We start from the raw sequence: 18,562 nt of genomic DNA on the forward strand, positions 1-18,562 counted from the left end.
ACAGGTGCTGGAGAGGATGTGGAGAAATAGGAATGCTTTTATACTGTTGGTGGGAGTGTAAATTAGTTCAGCCATTGTGGAAGACAATTCCTCAAGGATCTAGAACCAGAAATACCATTTGACCCAGCAGTCCTGTTACTGGGTGGTATATACCCAAAGAATTGTAAATGATTCTACTATAAAGACACATGCACATGTATGTTTATTGCAGCACTGTTCACAATAGCAAAGACTTGGAACCAACCCAAAGACTGTCAGTGATAGATTAGATAAAGAAAATGTGGCACATATACACCATGGAATACTATGCAGCCATAAAAAAGGATGAATGTATGTCCTTTGCAGGGACATGGATGAAACTGTAAACCATCATCCTCAACAAACTAACACAGAACAGAAAACCAAACACCGCATGTTCTCACTCGTAAGTGGGAGTTGAACAATGAAAACACATGGACACAGGGAGGGGAACATCACACAGTGAGGCCTGTCGGAGGGTGCGGGGCTAGGGGAAGGATAACATCGGGAGAAATACCTAATGTAGATGACGGTTTGATGGGTGCAGCAAACCACCGTGGCACGTGTATACCTATGTAACAAACCTGCATGTTCTGCACAGGTATCCAAGAACTTAAAGTATACATTAAAGAAAGAAAAAGATAAAGAAACTGGAATCTTTCTTTTCTCTTTCAGGGAAAATGGAGGCTATTGGAACATGCTAGGTTCATGTTCTTATAAGTATTGCAAATGGCACAAGTTGATGAACTTGTACAAAGATCAGAAGGGCCATCATCTAGTCCTGTTAAAACTTAAACTTGGGGCTGGGCATGGTGGCTCATGCCTGTAATCCTAGCACTTTGTGAGGCTGAGGTGGGTGGATCACCTGAGGTCAGGAGTTCGAGACCAGCCTGGCCAATGTGGCAAAACCCCATCTCTGCTAAAAATACAAAAATTAACCAGGCGTGGTGGCACATGCCTGTAATCCCAGCTACTTAGGAGGCTGAGGCAGGAGAATCATTTGAACCCAGGAGGTGGCGGTGAGCCGAGATCTCACCACTGCACTCCATCCAGCCTGGCCGACAGAGTAAGACTCCATCTCAAAACAAAAACAAAAACAAACAACAAAAAAACTTGGGGCCTGACATGGTGGCTCATGTCTGTAGTCCCAGTACTTTGGGAGGCTGAGGCAGGAGGATTGCTTGAGGGCAGGAGTTCAAAACCAGCCTCATCAACATAGTAAGACCCTGCTTCTACCAAAGAAAAACATGTTAGCTGGGTATGGTGGCGCGTGCCTGTAGTACAAGCTACTCAGGCACCTCAGGATCGGGGATTTCTTGAGCTCAGGAGTTTGCGGCTACAGTGAGCTATTATTACATCACTATACTCCAGCCTGGGTGACGGAGTGAGACGTTGTCTCAGAAACCAAAACAAAACTTGGGTTAAAAGAATGTAGAGCATGTAGAGCAAGAGCTTGTGTTTTTATCACCCTTCCCAGTCCCCTACTTTTCCCAGCTAGCAGTAAATGTCTTAATAAGACTTTAGCAAGAATTGTTTCGCTCTGGGAAGTCAAATCATGAGTGTATATCATTTAAGTGCCATTACGAATATTCAGTCTCTCATTGAGAATATCTAGATTACAACAGTAATATGTGACTGAATAGATATGTTACTTATAGTTTATTCTAGAAAAAATAGCATATAGCTCCCTCAAAGTAGATGATTGTGGTTCTTGAATGTGGGCTGAACATTTATTTGCCTGACAACCTGCAAGCCATGAAGAGATCCACATCTCCAAGGCCTAGTGGGAATGGGGAGAGGGTTCATGCTCATACTTACAGTAACTACCCTGTAGGTATCACAGTACAGGTGAGAACCCAACATGAAGTAACCCCTGCTATTTAAGGACACTGCAACCTGTTTTACTCTTTCTTTTTGATGATTAACTCAGTAAATTAGGTTTTTCTGTGCATTGCATAAAACTTTAGTTGTCTTTGATAATCATAAGCCATGTTTTATGGTTTTCTCTCTCCTCAGATACCCAGAAAGCGGTACTCTAGAAATGAATGTCAAAGATCTTAGACCACGAGCTAGAACCATTTTGAAATGGAATGAACTAAATATTGGTGATGTGGTAATGGTTAATTATAATGTAGAAAGTCCTGGACAAAGAGGATTCTGGTTTGATGCAGAAATTACCACACTGAAGACAATCTCGAGGACCAAAAAAGAACTTCGTGTGAAAATTTTCCTGGGGTAAGATTGTCTTCACTGGTGCCGTTTAATTACGGAATTAATGAAGGAATGTATTTTTAGGTATTAAGCACGTGCACCTTAGTAAAAAAAGATGGAGTCTATAAAAGATGGAAATTTCCATACTGAAGGAAAATATTTTTATAAATTCTTAAGAATTTTTAAAAGTTAGCGTGGCTTAGATCTTCGACTTTAAGGTTGGAGATACTATTTGGTAGAATGTTAGAAATAACTGAGTGTTTTATTACAGAAATTCTTACCTCATGGGTTTCTTATAGATCGAACAAAGCAATATGTAAAAGCATTTTAGTAACTTAGTAACTATAATTGCTATGAGGATCTGTGATCTGTGTTGATGTAATAGCAGTGGATGACTACTTAACCAGCTGTCTGCTGGACTTCTCAGACTAGCAGTAATTTTCCTTCATGGTAATTTTCAACTTACAGAATTTAAACTTAATGAAGAGAATTCAGAATGCAAAATGTCACCTGAATCAAATCACTCAGATATTTCAGTCATTTCTTTTCCTTCTCCTCCTCTCCCCTTCCCTCCCCTCCTCTTCCTTTTTTTTTTTTTTTTTTTTTTTTCTTGAGACGCAGTCTCGGTCTGTCGCCCAGGCTAGAGTGCAGTGGCGCGATCTCTGCTCTCTGCAAGCTCCGCCTTCCGGGTTCACGCCATTCTCCTGCCTCAGCCTCCGGAGTAGCTGGGACTACAGGCGCCTGCCACGACACCAGGCTAATTTTTTGTATTTTTAGTAGAGACGGGGTTTCACCATGTTAGCCAGGATGGTCTCAATCTCCTGATCTCGTGGTCCGCCTGCCTCGGCCTCCCAAAGTGCTGGGATTACAGGTGTGAGCCACTGTGCCCGGCCTTCTCTTTCTCTTTCTTTCTTGTTCTGTAGCCCAGGCTGGAGTACAGTGGCATGGTCTTGGCTCACTGCAACCTCCGCCTCCTGGTTTCATGCACTTCTCCTGCCTCAGCCTCCGAAGTAGCTGGGATTACAGGCATACGACACCACACCCACCTAATTTTTATATTTTTAGTAGAGATAGGGTTTCACCATGCCAGCCAGGCTGGTCTCAACTCCTGTCCTCAAGTGATGCACCCGCCTCTGCTTCCCAAAGTGTTGGGATTACAGGCGTGAGCTACTGCTCCCAGCTTTCTATCATTAATTTTTTAAGAAATACTTTTCAGATGTTTCCTGAAGTGATAAAGTACTAGGCGTTATTTGAGTTACTGTTTTACACTTTGGAAAACATTGTCACTCTCTCTGTGTGTCTGCTGCTTCTGAATAATTTGCTGACTAGTCACTAATTTACTTTTTAATAAATAAAATCTCTATTAATGGTTTCCAGTTCTCTATTATCAGTAATTACATAAACATCCTCGTATATGCATTTTTGTGCATTTCTTTTCTTTAGAATAAATTATTAGATTTGTTGTGTTGAGCACTGAGGGTTTTAGAATAACCCTGACAGTTGTGTTTTTAAAAATAATAATAATAAGCAGCTAAACGAATATTCTTGTCAAGTTCTGATTAACTGGATTAGTGATACAAGGTGACAGATCTTGGAACAATGATTAAAATCTAAAGCAAGGATAGGCAAGCTTATGGCCCACTAGCTGCCTATTTTTGTAAATAAAGTATCATTGGAACACAGCAATGGCCATTGATTTACGTATTATCTATAGCTATTTTTGTGCTGAGTAGTTGCAACTGAGACCATCTTCTCTGCAAAGCCAAAACTACTTACTTTCTGGCTGTTTGTGGGAAAAGTTTGCTGACTGAGATTTAAAAATGCGAGGTGTTGAAAACTTAACATTTTAGAAAACAGGTTTCAGAACTTCTTACAAACAAAAGTGTGATTCTATTGCCAGACTAAGGGTATAGCTCAGTCACAGACTTCTAAACAACTTGAAACCCTAATAGGGATGCAAATCATGAAGGAGAAAGCCCCTAAATAAATTGGCTACGTTAGGAGTCTTATAACCTATTTGAGTGTTCAGGTGTACACAATAGAATAATGGCACACATAGCATTGAGCTAAAAAAGCTTGCTGTTAAAAAAAAGATTTCCCGGCTGGGCGCAGTGGCTCATGCCTGTAATCCCAGCACTTTGGGAGGCCAAGGTGGATGGATCATGAGGTCAGGAGTTCAAGACCAGCCTGGCCAATATGGTAAAACCCCATCTGTACTAAAAATACAAAAATTAGCCAGGCGTGGTGGTGCGTGCCTGTAGTCCCAGCTACATGGGAGACTGAGGCAGAATAATTACTTGAACCCGGGAGGCAGAGGTTGCAGTAAGCTGAGATCTTGCCATTGCACTCCAGCCTGGGTTACAGAGGGAGACTCCGTCTCAAAGAAAAAAAAAAAGTTTTCCCAAGTGATCCTGAGGTATAGTTAAGAGTGGGAATACACTGGCTTTAGAAGTGGAACTAAGACTGAGTGGGCCAGGTGCAGTGGCTCATGCCTGTAATCCCAGCACTTCAGGAGGCCAAGGTGGGTGGATCACCTGAGGTCAGGAGATTGAGACCAGTCTGAGACCAACTAGTGAAACCCTGTCTCTACTAAAAAATACAAAATTAGCTGGGTGTGGTGGTGCATGCCTGTAATCCCAGCTATTCGAAAGACTGAGGCAGTAGAATCACTTGACCTGGGAGGCGCAGGTTGCCATAAGCTGAGATCATGCCATTGCACTCCAGCCTGGGCAACAAGAGTGAAACTTCATCTCAAAACAAACAAACAAAAAGACTTGAGTGGAAATTATTAATAGGCAAATACCAGTTAGATAAAGAGAATGGTTATGTGATGGCTATCGCAACAGTACAATACAATGTAAAGTATTCTTTGTCATTAAAGTTTTTACTAGAAACATTAGGAACACAGTAGCTAAAAAGGAGCCATTGTGGCTTATGGATGGAAATTTTTTTTTTTTTTTGGAGACGGGGTCTCGCTCTGTCGCCCAGGCTGGATAGCAGTAGCACGATCCTGGCTCGCTGCAACCTCCACCTCCTGGATTCAAGCAGTTCTTCTGCCTCAGCCACCGGAGTAGCTGGGACTACAGGTGCACCTCACCATGCCCATTTCATTTTTTGTTCAAAACCAGGCTGGTTTTGAACTCCTGAGCTCAGGCAATCTGCTTGCCCCGGTCTCCCAAAGTGCTGGGATTATAGGTGTGAGCCACCGCATCCAGAGAAATTTTTTTTTTTTTTAAATGATTAGAAATCTTTTATCCTCACTGGTAAGAATGGATAACAGGTTGAAAGAACAAATGCATTCTGCTGTTGATAGGCATTTTGGGGCTGTTAGAAACAATGCTGCCATCATTGATGTTCTTGTACCTATACCTATATCCTGGCACTTGTGTGCATTAGTTTCTGTAGAGTGTATCATGCCTAGGATTTAAATTACTAGGTTGTAGAATCTGCATCTTCAACTTGAGTAGGTAGAACCAAGTGTCTGTACCAGATTACAGTTCTGCAACAGTATGAGAGTTCCTGTTCTGTTTTCTCATCCATGCTTAGTTTTTTCAGACTTCAGTTTCCACTAATCAGGTGGGTATGTAATAGTATCTCATTTTGGCTTTGATTTGCAATTCTGTAACTCCTAATGGGGTTGAGAACCTTTTCATATTTTTATTGACAAATTGGATATATCTTTTGTGAGGACCTGTTCCAATTTGCTGACTTTTTTTGTTAATTAAATAAAGTTATTCATTTTTAGGAGTTCTAATTATGGAGACTAGGCCATTTCAGTTATATGTGGCAGAAATACCTTTTCTAATTCTGTGGCTTGTCTTTTTCTCCTTATGATGTTTGAATAGTAGTTTTCTTAATTTTAATGCAGTTGAGGTTATCAGAGTTCAAGAAAGTTTTTTTCCTTTATGCTTGTACTTTCTGTGTCTTTCTTAAAGATACTCTTTTATTACCTTCTAAAAGATTTGTGGTTTTGCCTTTCTTTAGGTCTTTAATTGACTTGGAGTAGATTTTTGTGTACAGTGTGAGGTAAGGGTCTAATTTAACTCAATACATATGAGTAAACATTTTTCCTAGCACTGTTTATTGAAAAGCCAGTTTCCCTCCCATTGATCTTCAGTATCACCTCTGTCATATCAAGAATCTTATATTTGATGAATGCTTCTGACTTCTCTATTCTGTACCATGGGTCTGTTTTTTGTGTATCCTTGTATCAGTTCTACGCTTCCATAATACAACAGAGCACATGATCCTTCCTTGTTCTTCAAGTAGGTTTTGTATGTTCTTAGCTCTGTGTACTTTCATTTGAATTTTCCAGTCATCTTTTCTCTTTCTGGTATATAGGAATACAAGTATCCTTTGATCTTGGATTCAGTAGCTTTATTAGATTTACTAATTTTAATTTACATGTAGATTGTTTCAAAATGTTTACAATTATAATCATCTGTGAATTCTGAGATTTTTGTCTTTTTCTTTACTTTTGATTTCTTCCTCTTGTCCTTATTTACCATTTGGGCCTGAATTACATTGTTGAGAAGAAGTAGTGATAACAGGCATCTTTTTCCCCTGCTTTCCAAGAGAAAACATACAAAATTTCATCCATAACTATAATGTTTGATATAGGTATTTTGTGGATATGCTCTCCTAGATTTGGTTTGACGGTGTTTTGTGTAGGGTTTTTGCATTGTATTAGTGCGTGAAATTTGCATGTTTATTTTCCTATCTCACTGTCCTTCGCAGATTTATACTAGTTTCACAAAATAATTTGGAATCTTCTTTTTCTTATGGTAGAGTTTTGTGTCCTTGTCTTGAATGTTTGGTAGAACTTCTCAATAAAGTCATCTGGGGTTGACTTTTCTTTGTGGGATGGTTCTTTTATGGTTGATTCGGTTTCTGTAATGATCAGAGGACTATTCATGTTTTCTGTTTCTGGAACTAGAATTTAATTTTCTAGGAATTTATCCATTGCATCTAAATTTTAAAATCTATTATCATAAATTTGTTGAGTAACTACATCTTTTTAATGTGTTAATCTGTTATGATGTTTTTTATTTCCGAATTTAGTTTGTGACTTCTTGACCATTCTCACCAGAGGTCTATCAGTTTGTTAGACTTACAAAGAACTAATCTTCAGCTTTGATCCTCTCTATTGTGTTGAAGGTGCAAAGGAAGAAGCAAATAGAGGATGTGATTTTTAATCTGCCTTGGATATTTGATAAGGGAACTTGGAGTTAAAGTTCATGCTTGTTTCTGTTTTTAATTTGTGAGTGCCAAAAAGTGCATATGCTTGAACTAATTCTAGTCATCAAATTCTATTTTCATGTTGTCATTTTCTGTTTATTTTAGCTTTGAAAAAAATTGAAAAGTTTGGAATTCAAAAACATTTTTAAAAATAATTTGTTCACTTACTATTGTAATACAATATTTAGTACCATGTGAACTTATGCTGATTTAGATTTTCATAAGTAAAGTAGTATTTGAATCCTATAGCAAGAAAATTAATTTACCTTACTGAAACTACAGATAAAGGCCAAGCATGGTGGCNAGGCTGGATAGCAGTAGCACGATCCTGGCTCGCTGCAACCTCCACCTCCTGGATTCAAGCAGTTCTTCTGCCTCAGCCACCGGAGTAGCTGGGACTACAGGTGCACCTCACCATGCCCATTTCATTTTTTGTTCAAAACCAGGCTGGTTTTGAACTCCTGAGCTCAGGCAATCTGCTTGCCCCGGTCTCCCAAAGTGCTGGGATTATAGGTGTGAGCCACCGCATCCAGAGAAATTTTTTTTTTTTTTTAATGATTAGAAATCTTTTATCCTCACTGGTAAGAATGGATAACAGGTTGAAAGAACAAATGCATTCTGCTGTTGATAGGCATTTTGGGGCTGTTAGAAACAATGCTGCCATCATTGATGTTCTTGTACCTATACCTATATCCTGGCACTTGTGTGCATTAGTTTCTGTAGAGTGTATCATGCCTAGGATTTAAATTACTAGGTTGTAGAATCTGCATCTTCAACTTGAGTAGGTAGAACCAAGTGTCTGTACCAGATTACAGTTCTGCAACAGTATGAGAGTTCCTGTTCTGTTTTCTCATCCATGCTTAGTTTTTTCAGACTTCAGTTTCCACTAATCAGGTGGGTATGTAATAGTATCTCATTTTGGCTTTGATTTGCAATTCTGTAACTCCTAATGGGGTTGAGAACCTTTTCATATTTTATTGACAAATTGGATATATCTTTTGTGAGGACCTGTTCCAATTTGCTGACTTTTTTTGTTAATTAAATAAAGTTATTCATTTTAGGAGTTCTAATTATGGAGACTAGGCCATTTCAGTTATATGTGGCAGAAATACCTTTTCTAATTCTGTGGCTTGTCTTTTCTCCTTATGATGTTTGAATAGTAGTTTTCTTAATTTTAATGCAGTTGAGGTTATCAGAGTTCAAGAAAGTTTTTTTCCTTTATGCTTGTACTTTCTGTGTCTTTCTTAAAGATACTCTTTTATTACCTTCTAAAAGATTTGTGGTTTTGCCTTTCTTTAGGTCTTTAATTGACTTGGAGTAGATTTTGTGTACAGTGTGAGGTAAGGGTCTAATTTAACTCAATACATATGAGTAAACATTTTCCTAGCACTGTTTATTGAAAAGCCAGTTTCCCTCCCATTGATCTTCAGTATCACCTCTGTCATATCAAGAATCTTATATTTGATGAATGCTTCTGACTTCTCTATTCTGTACCATGGGTCTGTTTTTTGTGTATCCTTATATCAGTTCTACGCTTCCATAATACAACAGAGCACATGATCCTTCCTTGTTCTTCAAGTAGGTTTTGTATGTTCTTAGCTCTGTGTACTTTCATTTGAATTTTCCAGTCATCTTTTCTCTTTCTGGTATATAGGAATACAAGTATCCTTTGATCTTGGATTCAGTAGCTTTATTAGATTTACTAATTTTAATTTACATGTAGATTGTTTCAAAATGTTTACAATTATAATCATCTGTGAATTCTGAGATTTTGTCTTTTCTTTACTTTTGATTTCTTCCTCTTGTCCTTATTTACCATTTGGGCCTGAATTACATTGTTGAGAAGAAGTAGTGATAACAGGCATCTTTTCCCCTGCTTTCCAAGAGAAAACATACAAAATTTCATCCATAACTATAATGTTTGATATAGGTATTTTGTGGATATGCTCTCCTAGATTTGGTTTGACGGTGTTTTGTGTAGGGTTTTGCATTGTATTAGTGTGTGAAATTTGCATGTTTATTTTCCTATCTCACTGTCCTTCGCAGATTTATACTAGTTTCACAAAATAATTTGGAATCTTCTTTTCTTATGGTAGAGTTTTGTGTCCTTGTCTTGAATGTTTGGTAGAACTTCTCAATAAAGTCATCTGGGGTTGACTTTTCTTTGTGGGATGGTTCTTTTATGGTTGATTCGGTTTCTGTAATGATCAGAGGACTATTCATGTTTTCTGTTTCTGGAACTAGAATTTAATTTTCTAGGAATTTATCCATTGCATCTAAATTTTAAAATCTATTATCATAAATTTGTTGAGTAACTACATCTTTTAATGTGTTAATCTGTTATGATGTTTTTTATTTCCGAATTTAGTTTGTGACTTCTTGACCATTCTCACCAGAGGTCTATCAGTTTGTTAGACTTACAAAGAACTAATCTTCAGCTTTGATCCTCTCTATTGTGTTGAAGGTGCAAAGGAAGAAGCAAATAGAGGATGTGATTTTAATCTGCCTTGGATATTTGATAAGGGAACTTGGAGTTAAAGTTCATGCTTGTTTCTGTTTTAATTTGTGAGTGCCAAAAGTGCATATGCTTGAACTAATTCTAGTCATCAAATTCTATTTTCATGTTGTCATTTTCTGTTTATTTTAGCTTTGAAAAAAATTGAAAAGTTTGGAATTCAAAACATTTTAAAATAATTTGTTCACTTACTATTGTAATACAATATTTAGTACCATGTGAACTTATGCTGATTTAGATTTTCATAAGTAAAGTAGTATTTGAATCCTATAGCAAGAAAATTAATTTACCTTACTGAAACTACAGATAAAGGCCAAGCATGGTGGCTTGCGCCTATAATCCTAGCACTTTGGGAGGCCGAGGCGGGTGGATCAGTTGAGGTCAGGAGTTCAAGACCAGCCTGGCCAACAGGGTGAAACCCCATCTCTACTAAAATATAAAATTAGGGCCAGGTGCTGTGGCTCACGCCTGTAATCCCAGCGCTTTGGGAGGCCGAGGCGGCCAGATCACCTGAGGTCAGGAGTTCTAGACCAGTCTAGGAAAACTTGATAAAAGGCCATCTCTACTAAAAATACAAAAAAGTTAGCTGGGAATGCTGGTACACCCCTGTAATTCCAAGTCCTTGGGAGGCTGAGGCAGGATAATCGCTTTAACCCAGGAAAAGGTTGTAGTGAGCAGAGATCACACCACTGTACTCCAGCCTGGACAACAGAGTGAGACTCTGTCTCAAAAAAAAAGAGAAAAGGGCTGGGCGTGTTGGCTAACTCCTATAATCCCAGCACTTTGGGAGGCCGAGGCGGGAGGATCACGAGGTCAGGAGATCAAAATCATCCTGGCTAACAGGTGAAACCCCGTCTCTACTAAAATACAAAAAAAAAATTAGCCAGGCGTGGTGGCGGGCACCTGTAGTCCCAGCTACTCGGGAGGCTGAGGCAAGAGAATGGCGTGAACCCAGGAGCTGGAGCTTGCAGTGAGGGGAGATAACGCCACGGCACTCCAGCCTGGGCGACTGAGCGAGACTCCGTCTCGGAAAAAAAAAAAGAAAACCTACAGATACATTTTAGGTTTGGTGTCATTTTATGGAGTTTATTTACTAAATTTTTTTCATACTTAAGAAATTTCTATAGTGATATACTTAATAAGCCTTTCTTACAGGATACATACTTAATATGCATATCAAGTTATAAGTCACAGGTCACTGTGCTTCGGCCATGCTGGCCTCGGTGTGTTGCTCGGTCACGCAAATATGCTCCTGCCTTGGGGCCTTTGTACTTGAGGTTCTCCCCTATGCAGATACTGATTTGGCTTACTCTGTCTCTTATTTCAGTTCTCTGCTCAAAAGTATCTTCAGAGTGACCTTTCTTGCTCACCCTTTTAAAATCACATACATACCAGACATAAGCTATTTAAATTCTCCCTTACTCTGAGTTTTCTGAATTCTTTATTTTATTTATGACCCCACATGTATAGTTTCCTATTGCTGCTACAACAAATTACCACAAACATAGTATCTTAAACAATAAATCATAGTACAGTTTGGAGGTTAGAAATCTTAAATGGATTTGGATTTCAGTAGGCAAAATCATTGTCAGTAGGGATATATTCATTTTGTGGACTCTGAGAACCCATTTTCTTGCCTTTTCCATATTTCAGAGGCCTCCCACATGCCTTTGCTTATTACCTGTTCTCCACCTTCAAAGCCAACAGTGTTGCATCTCTTTTACAATTCTTTTGTGGATGCATCCCCTTCATATTCTCTCCTCTGCCTCCCCTTCCCCTGTGATTATATTGGGTCTGCATGGATAATCTTCCCATTTCAAGGTTTTAATGTGCAAAGTCCTTTTGCCATATGAGGTAACATATTTATAGGTTCCTGGAATTAGGACATGAACCTCTTTGGGGCCCATTGTTCTGCCTGTCACACCACTGGAATGTTAATGCTTTGTTTTTGTTTGCTGTTGTGTGCCAGGCCCTGTTCTAGGCACTAGTTATAGTAGATTTTCAGTATGGTATTTCATAGATTCCGAGAGAATAGTTTTTTTTTTTTTTTTTTTTTGTATTTTAACATCTCTGAAATGAAAATGTGTCTTAAAATTGCTGTTGAGCTGACTGAAGTTGAATTCTTTCGAAGATTTGAATTTGCTTGTCTACCAGTCACTTGGGAGTGCCATTTAACTTTAACTTAAATTCTCTGCTTGAGCCTTTTACACCACATGGGTAGCATGAATTCAGGTCTCTGAACCGGACTGAATCCTAGCTTATCATTTAATTCTTGGAGGATGCTTTTTTCCCCTTATACTCAGTGGCAGTATTGAAACAAGAATGTTTCTTTATCTGCAAGGTGACTTATTTCTCACTTTAACTGTGAGAACGGGTTGGTGTCTAAGCTTTATTTGAAAGTCTTCCTTAGATACCTAATCAGTCTTTTTTTCTTAGTTGAAATTACATAACGTGTCTTATAGTTGCCATTTATCATTTGGTGTTCCAGCTTTATTTGGGAGTTCTTAGACTGCCTGATTTCAGTCTAGTTTTTTTTCATAGCTCATAAATTGTTTTACAATTATCAGCCCATTAGATTCAGTGAAATAGGATATTTCTTGAGGAATGAATTGATTATATGCATGTTTTTATTATGATCAATGGTGTTTAGTTTTGTGCATAAATAATGTCTTGATAGCCTTTAACAAAAATGGTAAATAAGTGAAAAAGTGGCTTTGGCCTTGAATTTGTGACATTTATTGAATCATTTAAAGTAGTACATGGAAAGTACCTGTTTTCCAGATAGGGTGGGACAGCTGGCAGTAGATTAGTGCTTTTAGCTAAAACAACTAGAATAGCCTGATGAAATAGTCATTCTTTGAATGCATGAGAGAATCAAAGAGAACCACTGTGGGTATGTCTCTGGAGAGGTAAGAATCTCAGAAGGCAGGTAGCTTTGTAGTTGTGTTTTGTCCCTGGGGAATATGCTAATTCTGGATGCAGTGTAAAATCTAGTTCAGAGCAGCTAGGAGTCGGATGGAAAGAGAAATCAGTAGAGCTTTTGGCAGATATTTGGGATGCCTCAAGCATATGGCCTGCTTTCAGCTTTGGTTGAATACTGGACTTCTGCTGGGCAAGAGGTTGGAAACGTAAGTAAGAAGTGGCATTTTCAGCAGTCTTAGAAGGCATACACTAGATTTTAGGGTAACTGGTGTAATGGCTCCACAGAATATGTGGGTCTTTTAGTTTGAAAACTGGATGGCTGGCTGGGTGCCGTGGTTCATGCCTGTAATTCTAGCACTTCGGGAGGCCGAGGCGGGTGGATCGCAAGGTCAGGAGATGGAGACCATCCTGGTTAACACGGTGAAACCCCGTCTCTACTAAAAATACAAAAAATTAGCCGGGCGTCATGGCATGCATCTGTAACCCCAGCTACTCGGGAGACTGAGGCAGGAGAATCGCTTAGACCTGGGAGGCAGAGGTTGAGCCCGAGATTGTGCCACTACACTCCATCCTGGGTGACAGAGTTGAGACAGCATCTCAAAAAAACAAAAAAGAAAATTGTATAGCTAAGGCATGCAGTTAGACTAAATCTTATTTCAAGACTGTAAACCAGCCTTGACTCAGCTTAGATGCTGATTAAATGTTAAACCACCACAGTATCTCACCAGCAGAAGGAAGGTTTGAACTTTCCTTTATATAAGATAATATCTGAAGCTTTTGGCTCCATGAGCCAAAAATGCCATCCCACCAAAAGACGGTACCACATAATCAGAAAACAGAAGGAATGCCAATTATAGGAATAGACCCATAGGTGATCTTGATAATTCCAGTTATCAGAGAGACTTTAAAGTAACTGTGATTAATATGCTGAAAACATGGTGAATTTCCACTGAGAATTGGAATTCACAAAATAATTATATGGAGATTTTAGAACTGAAAATTATAATAAGAAAGTAAGACCTTGTTAAATTGATTTAATAACAAGTAAGGGCGGGGCGCAGCGGCTCACGCCTGTAATCCCAGCATTTTGGGAGGCCGAGGTGGGTGGATCACGAGATCAAGAGATTGAGACTATCCTGGCCAACACAGTGAAACCCCGTCTCTACTAAAAATATAAAAATTAACCGGGCATAGTGGCAGGCACCTGTAGTCCCAGCTACTCGGGAGGCTGAGGCAAGAGAATCACTTGAACCCGGGAGGTGGAGGTTGCAGTGAGCCGAGATTGCGCCACTAGAGCGAGACTCTGTCTCCAAAAAAAATTAAATATATATATATATATATATATATGGAGTTCCTAAAGAAGAGAGTAGAGTGAAAACAGTATTTGAAAATATAACTGATTAAAGATATCAGTCCAGGTCAAAGAAGTTCTCTAAACTCTAAGCAGGATAAATATAAAGAAAATGCACAGTGGTATATCACAAATAAGAATGCTAAAAACTAAAGATAAAAACACAGGGAAGATGACCAAGTTTTCATTAGAAGCAATTTAAGCTAGGAGACAGTGGAATGGCATGTGAAAATACTAATTTAAGAACGTTCCCAGCCGGGCGCGGTGGCTCACACTTATATAATCCGTGCACTTTGGAAGGCCGAGGTGGGCGGATCACTTGAGGTCAGGAATTCAAGACCAGCCTGGCCAACATGGCAAAACCCTGTGTCTACTAAAAATTTAAACATTAGCTGTGTGTGGTAGCATGCACCTATAACCCCAGCTGTTTGTGAGGCTAAAGCAGGAGAATCGTTTGATCCTGGGAGGTGGAGGTTGCAGTGAGCTGAGATCGTGCCACTGCACTCCAGCCTGGGTGACAGAGCAAGACTCCATCTCAAAAAATAAAATAAAAAAATTCCCAACTTAAAATACATTTTTAATGAAAATACCTGTCAAAAATAAAGCCAAAATAAAAATGTTATCAAACAAAACCTGAAAGAATTCACCACCAACGAACGGACAGGCACCAGGAGAAATAATAAAGGGAGTAATTTAAGTGAGAGGAAGGAGATTCCAGATAGAAACATGGAAATATAGGACAGAATTAAGAGCAGGGAAAGGGTAAATGTATGAGTAAGTATAAGTAATTTTTTTTTTAAATAGTGAACTTTAAAAAATACATAGAAAAAATGCATGACAACAATAATGCAGAAGATGGGGGTGGTAAATGAAGTTCTGAGATTCTGGCATCATTGGGGAAGTAGTGAAAGTAAAATTTAAAGTAGATTATATCAGGTTTGCATAGCCCAATCTCTAGTGCAGCTACTAAAAATAAAAGATTTTTAACAAATTAACACACTGAAAATGAAAAAAATAAATATTAGTCTAATCCAAAAGAAGGCAATTGTGACTAAAAGAAGCAGATAAGTAGAAAACATACAGTAAAATGGCAGAAACAAACACAGCTGTATCAGCCATTATATTAACTGTGTGTGAGTAAAGCATTTCAAGACAACGATCAACAAAGTAGGTTAAAATAAAAAATCCACATACTACTCTTAAGAAAGACTCCTTAAATATAAAGTCACAGAAGTTGAAAAGAGATGGATAGTTGGGATTATAAGAAGATGTCAATAGCAAAGACTTTTCAGATCTCCTTAAATGTGCTGGTAATATAGAGCAAAATATTAGTAAATTATCTAATTAACAAACTCATGGACAACATCTACAATGAAACGGGATAGTATGGTATCATAAGCCCCAAAATAGCTGGTGGGATAAACAGTGGAAAGTTTCAAGACCTGTGTAGTATCAGTGGCTATGCAAGAGAAATGTTTGTTGCGCCCAAGAATTCCAAATAATGAATTAGTTCAGCAAACTAATTTGAAAATAGCAGCTATGGTAGCCATCTTTTAAGGTAACCCCCAATGATTCCTACTTACTAATACTCACCCTCATGTGGTTTTCAGCCATATTTTACTAGGGTGACTCTTTGTGACCAGCAGAATATGGTGTAAGTGATGCTATGCCACTTCAAGATGAGGTTTTAAAAAGATACCAGCTTCCATTTTGGGTGCACCCTCTTGGATCACTTCCTCTGAGGGAAGCCAGCTGCATGTGATGAGGCTATTCAGGCAGGTTTTTTATTTTCGCTGAGTAGAGCCTTTACATGAGACTGTACCCCTGGCCAATGGCTTAACTGCAATCTCATGAAAGATCTTAACCCAGAACTATCCAGCTAAGCTACTCCCTGATTCCTGACTCACCCCAGTATGATTAAGTACAAGCAGTTTGCAGTAAGATCTGAAGGGACTAGAGTACTCTTTAAACTCTTTCAATTGGTCGGCTAAAACTCCATTCCAGGACTAAAGCTCCATATTGAGAAGCAATGGGTGGGAATAGGATCCGCACCAAGTAGGATGAGGAGAATAGAGACAAAGGAAAAAGGGGTCCAGTTAGAAATAGGGGAGGAGAATACAGCCGAAAGATTTCAGTAAGTAAGCTTCCATGCTGTCTTTTGAAAATTGTTTTTGAGGTATAACTTACATTCAGTAATGTGTACTTATCTTAAGTGTATCTTAAATATAGTGAACACTGACAAATGGATATACACTTGTCACCACTAACCAAAACACAGAATGTTTTCATCACCCCTAAAAGTTCCCTTGGGTCCTGTTACAGTTACCACTACCATCTGCAGAATTGGTCCCAGACCGCCACTGATTGGCCTTCTATCAGATTAGATTTTAGCCTCCAGAATTTTGACTGTTTATCCAAGAAATGTATAATCTGGTGGGGGGTGCCCAAAATGGCCGAAAAGGAACAGCTCCAGCCTCCAGCTCCCAGCGTGAGCAACACAGAAGACGGTGATTTCTGCTTTTTCAAGTGAGGTACTGGGTTCATCTCACTGGGGCGTGTCGGACAGTGTGGTCAGTGGATGCAGCCCAACCAGCAAGAGCTGAAGCAGGGCGAGGCATCGCCTCACCTGGGAAATAAAAGGGGGAAGGGAATTCCTTTTCCTAGCCAAGGGAAACCGAGACACAACACCTGGAAAATCGGGTAACTCCCACCCTAATATTGCGCTTTACCAAGGGTCTTAGCAAATGGCACACCAGGAGATTATATCCCACGCTTGGCCGGGAGGGTCCCATGCCCACAGAGCCTCCCTCATTGCTAGCGCAGCAGTCTGAGACCTAACTGCAAGGCAGTGAGGCTGGGGGAGGGGCGCCTGCCATTGCTGAGGCTTAAGTAGGTAAACAAAGCTGTGGGGAAGCTCGAACTGGGTGGAGCCCACCGCAGCACAAGGAGGCCTACCTACCTCTGTAGACTCCACCTCTGGGGACAGGGCATAACTAAACAAAAAGCAGCAGAAACCTCTGCAGATGTAAATGTCCCTTTCTGACAGCTTCGAAGAGAGCAGTGGTTGTCCCAGCACGGAGTTTGAGATCTGAGAATGGACAGACTGCCTGCTCAAGTGGGTCCCTGACCCCTGAGTAGCCTGACTGGGAGACATCCCCCACTAGGTGCAGACTGATACCTCACACCTCGTACGGCTGGGTATTCCTCTGAGGCAAAGTTTCCAGAGCAAGAATCAGACAGTAACACTTGCTGTTCAGCAATATTCTGTTTTCTGCAGCCTCCGCTGCTGATACCCAGGCAGACAGGGTCTGGAGTGGACCTCAAACAAACTCCAACAGACCTGCAGCTGAGGGGCCTGACTGTTAGAAGAAAAACTAATAGAAAGGACACCCACACCAAAACTTCATCAGTACGTCACATCATCAAGGACCAAAGGCAGATAAAACCACAAAGATGGGGAAAAAGCAGTGCAGAAAAGCTGGAAATTCAAAAAATCAGAGCACATCTCCCCTCCAAAGGAACGCAGCTCATCGCCAGCAACGGAACAAAGCTGGTCGGAGAATGACCTTGACGAGTTGAGAGAAGAAGGCTTCAGTCCATCAAACTTCTCAGAGCTAAAGGAGCAACTACGTACCCAATGCAAAGAAACTAAAAACCTTGAAAAAAGAATGGAAGAATGGATAACTAGAATAAACAACGCAAAGAAGTCCATAAACGAACTGATAGAGATGAAAACCATGACACGAGAACTATGTGACAAATGCACAAGCTTCAGTAACCAACTCGATCAACTGGAAGAAAGAGTATCAGTGATTAAAGATCAAATGAATGAAATGAAGTGAGAAGAGAAGTTTAGAGAAAAAAGAGTAAAAAGAAATGAACAAAGCCTTGAAGAAATATGGGATTATGTGAAAAGACCAAATCTACGTCTGATTGGTGTGCCTGAAAGTGATGGGGAGAATGGAACCAAGTTGGAAGACACTCTGCAGGATATTATCCAGGAGAACTTCCCCAATCTAGCAAGACAGGCCAGCATTCAAATTCAGGAAATAGAGAATGCCACAAAGATACTCCTCGAGAAGAGCAACTCCAAGACACGTAATTGTCAGATTCACCAAAGTTGAAATGAAGGAAAAAATGTTAAGGGCAGCCAGTGAGAAAGGTCGGGTTACCCACAAAGGGAAGCCCATCAGACTAACAGCAGATCTCTCGGCAGAAACTCTACAAGCCAGAAGAGAGTGGGGGACAATATTCAACATTCTTAAAGAAAAGAATTTTCAACCCAGAATTTCATATCCAGCCAAAAG

General features: G+C 39.6%; 1 protein-coding gene across 1 annotated transcript in view; it reads left to right on the forward strand.

The window, feature by feature from the left end:
• The window catches only part of LOC108527194 (E3 ubiquitin-protein ligase UHRF2), an 85,502-nt gene that overhangs the window by 29,445 nt on the left and 37,495 nt on the right, over nucleotides 1–18,562 (forward strand). Inside the window, exon 4 of the mRNA XM_017868344.1 lies at nucleotides 2,035–2,253. Within this exon, the coding sequence (XP_017723833.1) occupies nucleotides 2,035–2,253 (219 nt within the window). The remainder of the gene's footprint in view (nucleotides 1–2,034; nucleotides 2,254–18,562) is intronic.

Source organism: Rhinopithecus bieti, unplaced genomic scaffold (genome assembly GCF_001698545.2).
Source record: "Rhinopithecus bieti isolate Rb0 unplaced genomic scaffold, ASM169854v2 scaffold_2453, whole genome shotgun sequence".
Taxonomy (NCBI): domain Eukaryota; kingdom Metazoa; phylum Chordata; class Mammalia; order Primates; family Cercopithecidae; genus Rhinopithecus; species Rhinopithecus bieti.